Below are 3,359 nucleotides of genomic sequence, written 5' to 3'. Positions count from 1 at the left end.
GAAAAGAGAAGTCGGAGTATTCCAAGGTGACCAAGTGGGTCTTTCTACCCACCGCATGATCCTGTCGTCCATGCACATTTAGATATGTAAAAAGACTTATCACGCTTAACATAGAAAATGCATTATTATATGTAATTATTGGTCTTTCTCACATGACAGTGTTAGGTCCTGCAACTGTGAAAAGGACGCTAGCTGTCAAAGAACAAACTAACTGCGTTAACTATCTAACAGTACAGAGTCATCATTCCCCAGTTGATTCTTAACTGGTTTTCAAGTATTTTAAAGATTAAAAATTAACAATTTTTTTTATAAACAACTTATGTCAGTTTGGGACTAGTCCTTCAAATATACAAACAATAAAATAAAATAGTGACACTCTGTTGTTAAAAAAAATTGTTAATGTATTTAAAGATATTAAAATTATAATAATCTTTTTATATTCTAATAAAGTGATCGAAATTTTTTATTTTACTTTTAATATTTCTATATCACCATATGCAGATACACACTGAAAGTAAAATTGAGACCGATCAGAAATTAAAACGAGAAGGGAGAGACTAATAATACACTGTGCACGAGATTGGAAGTTGCAAACCAGAAGGAAATTGAGTGGAATTTTAAATTGATTAATACAATAAAAACACATTTACAGAACGAAAACTACAATAGAATAGTAAAAACGCTCACACAAAGTACAGGGTAGGCAGATATCACTTTCAATGGCTCCACTTACACAACACATCATGAGCCTCTTCCATGAAAAATAAACACATAACATATATATATATATATATATATATATATATATAGTTGTATATGTTATATATCCCACTGCAAACACCTTCGGGAGACAATGTGAGAAACATTTATGGTTTTAGTTCCATCAGGAGTGGGAGGATAATATGGTGAATCTTCTGCATATTCTGTTGGCATTGACATCCAATGCAAACTGGTTTTCCAATCTGCTTCCCTGAGAATCCTTAATATTTCCTTCACCACCACCTTGCTTCCTTCAGCTGACAGATGAACTCCATCCCTAACCAACATTTAATAATCCACACACAAATTATATTTCCTGAGTTCTGTGTGACCAAATGAAATAATGAAAAAGAAAAAAACTGAGAGAATATATATAATATACTTACGTAAAGCTAACGTCTAACCAATCTTCCCTGGCCTGAATTGCAGACCAGAGATTAATAGCCTTCAAATTCATTTCCTCACAAAGCTCCATTAATGCGTTTGCATATACTCCACATGACTCGTTGCTCCTTCCTGATTGCGTTGCACTGCATTCAGTGCACCCAAAGATTCATTACAAAACATGTGGGGTATAGACAATCACTTTATGTGAAGAAGAAAAACGAAGTGTGTGGATTTTATACTTCAACATGTATGTTCGAGTGTCACCATCATGTACCTGAGCTTTCTGCGAAGCTGTTCTTCATTAATCGGAGGAGAGGTGAGAAATATGACACGAATGTGATCCGAAAGACTCTGACAAAACATATTTTGATTCGTGTCAAACGTTCCACCACCAAATATTACAAGTAAATACAAAAGTAATATGTTTTGTAAGATATGTAACATTTTTTTTATTCTCAAGATGTTTCTAATTAATGTTTGATGTGGTAGATTAAGTTATTACCTTTAAATGATTAGCAATCTTCCTCATGTTTTCAACATATTCTTGGAGGGGCACATGAGGACCAAGGCCAGATGGGTGAGGATCGATAGAATCATTACCACCAAAGTATACAATCACCAATGATGGTTGTACACTAGCATCCTATGTTCAACAAAATAACAAAGGCTCATTAAAAGGAAAAACTAAATCAAACACGTTTTTATTAAAATATCTTAAAAAATTAAGTAATTATCATTTTTTACTTTCAATAAATATGTGAATGAGCTTTTTTGAAAATGAAAACCTTCTATTTTGTTTGCTTTGACTCTCCTCTCGTTGTTATCCTTCTTTCCTCTCCCCCTCTCTCTTATTTTCTTTCCTTATTGTTTCTCTTCTCTTATTACATAAAGCTAAAAGTACAGCAAACAATTTATACTATATTAAATCTCGTATTCTAAATACTAAGGACCACATATAAAAATTAATTATTTATCAAAAACAAAAAACACTATCAATCTTCCAAATTTTAACTTCACACGTCTTTATATATAAAAAAAGTTTGGATCCAACCTTCCTCAGATCATGTGAAGAGAGATGTTGCATGCCATTGAGGAATGGCACAGAGAATATATATGTATATGTATATATATATATATATATATATATATTGAAAAGAAAAATTATTCAAAGGAGAGAATCGTCTGATTAGGCATTGAAGTGAACATGGCGTTTTGGCAGTACCTTAGGAAAAATTTCATCCATAACTTCCAAAGCCCTTCTTGAATTCCAACCTGAGTATCCACGCAAGACGATATCCGCCTGAGCCACCATATCAACATTCTTTAATTGAGATTCATTCACCATCGATAATGACAAAAAAGTATATACATACAGATACCTACGTATGGTATGTGTGTATATTTAATAAAAGTCATTCATGATACATACGATCGATCAGTATCACATCATGACCTCATCACAGTAATTAAACATTTCCCAGTTTTATAGACAAGTGTCACGAGTCTTCTGAACATGAATTACTTTACATTGAGGTGAAAAACTGACCAAAATGATTACAAAATTGTGGGGTATATTGATCAGTGGTGTGGCTTGTTCAAGAAGGAGAAAAAAGCTATGGTGTGAAAAACATAATAAAGTAGAGTTGGAAAATATGGAGTTTTCTGGCATGGAAGTATATATGAAGGAGAAAGAGAATTAAAGAAGGACCTTTCTGGCGTACAAGTTAGCTAGAATGGCACCCCAACCACCATTGTCGAAGCTCATTTGAATTATGGAAGAACCAAATAACACAATCTGAGGTCTCAATGGGCCTGCCATGAATGAAAAGAATGAGAAACTAAATAATTTATGTTTCTCTCCCTTTTTGTCTACCCTCAGTCTCAAACAAGAAACACTACACACTCCTCCTACGACATTGGGATGAGGAATTTATAGAGCAGGAATAATTCTGAATATTCTTGTTCCTTTTCTCTCTCTCTCTCTACTTGTCCCCGCCACGTTACATGGATACCTTAATGCGCACCTGTCATTTGTCTTTTGTTTTATCCTCAAGTTGCACTTTCTTATCATCCATTTCAATCCAGTATAAGTGAAATCAATTATTTCTATCTTTTTCTTATGTATTTAATTATTATTTTCTATAAAATAAAGATCTTATTAATTTAATTATTCAAAAGATCCATGAATCACGACTTTTAAGAATATTATTTAA

At 33.0% G+C, this 3,359-nt stretch overlaps 1 protein-coding gene across 1 annotated transcript; it reads right to left on the bottom strand.

Annotated features, from left to right (window-relative positions):
- Positions 1-605: 605 nt before the first annotated feature.
- Positions 606-3,055, bottom strand: LOC108328415 (GDSL esterase/lipase WDL1-like). The gene is made up of 6 exons (XM_017562281.2): positions 2,855-3,055; positions 2,369-2,446; positions 1,649-1,789; positions 1,421-1,497; positions 1,146-1,289; positions 606-1,036 (listed from the first exon to the last, which is right to left on the bottom strand). The coding sequence occupies exons 1-6, from the start codon at positions 2,963-2,965 to the stop codon at positions 820-822; spliced, it is 768 nt and encodes a 255-aa protein (XP_017417770.1). The 5' UTR covers positions 2,966-3,055; the 3' UTR covers positions 606-819.
- Between the last annotated feature and the right edge of the window lie 304 nt (positions 3,056-3,359).

The sequence above is a fragment of the Vigna angularis genome, chromosome 2, assembly GCF_016808095.1.
Source record: "Vigna angularis cultivar LongXiaoDou No.4 chromosome 2, ASM1680809v1, whole genome shotgun sequence".
NCBI lineage: Eukaryota > Viridiplantae > Streptophyta > Magnoliopsida > Fabales > Fabaceae > Vigna > Vigna angularis.
This window is presented reverse-complemented; position numbering and strand designations above follow the sequence as displayed.

Excerpts from the sequence above, each read along its gene's own strand:
- LOC108328415 (XM_017562281.2), bottom strand. The coding sequence starts at position 2,965 with ATGGCAGGCCCATTGAGACCTCAGATTGTGTTATTTGGTTCTTCCATA. Across the intron at positions 2,447-2,854 it reads CTAACTTGTACGCCAGAAAG|GCGGATATCGTCTTGCGTGG; the intron begins GTCCTTCTTTAA and ends ATGGTGGCTCAG. Across the intron at positions 1,498-1,648 it reads AGATTGCTAATCATTTAAAG|AGTCTTTCGGATCACATTCG; the intron begins GTAATAACTTAA and ends ATGTTTTGTCAG.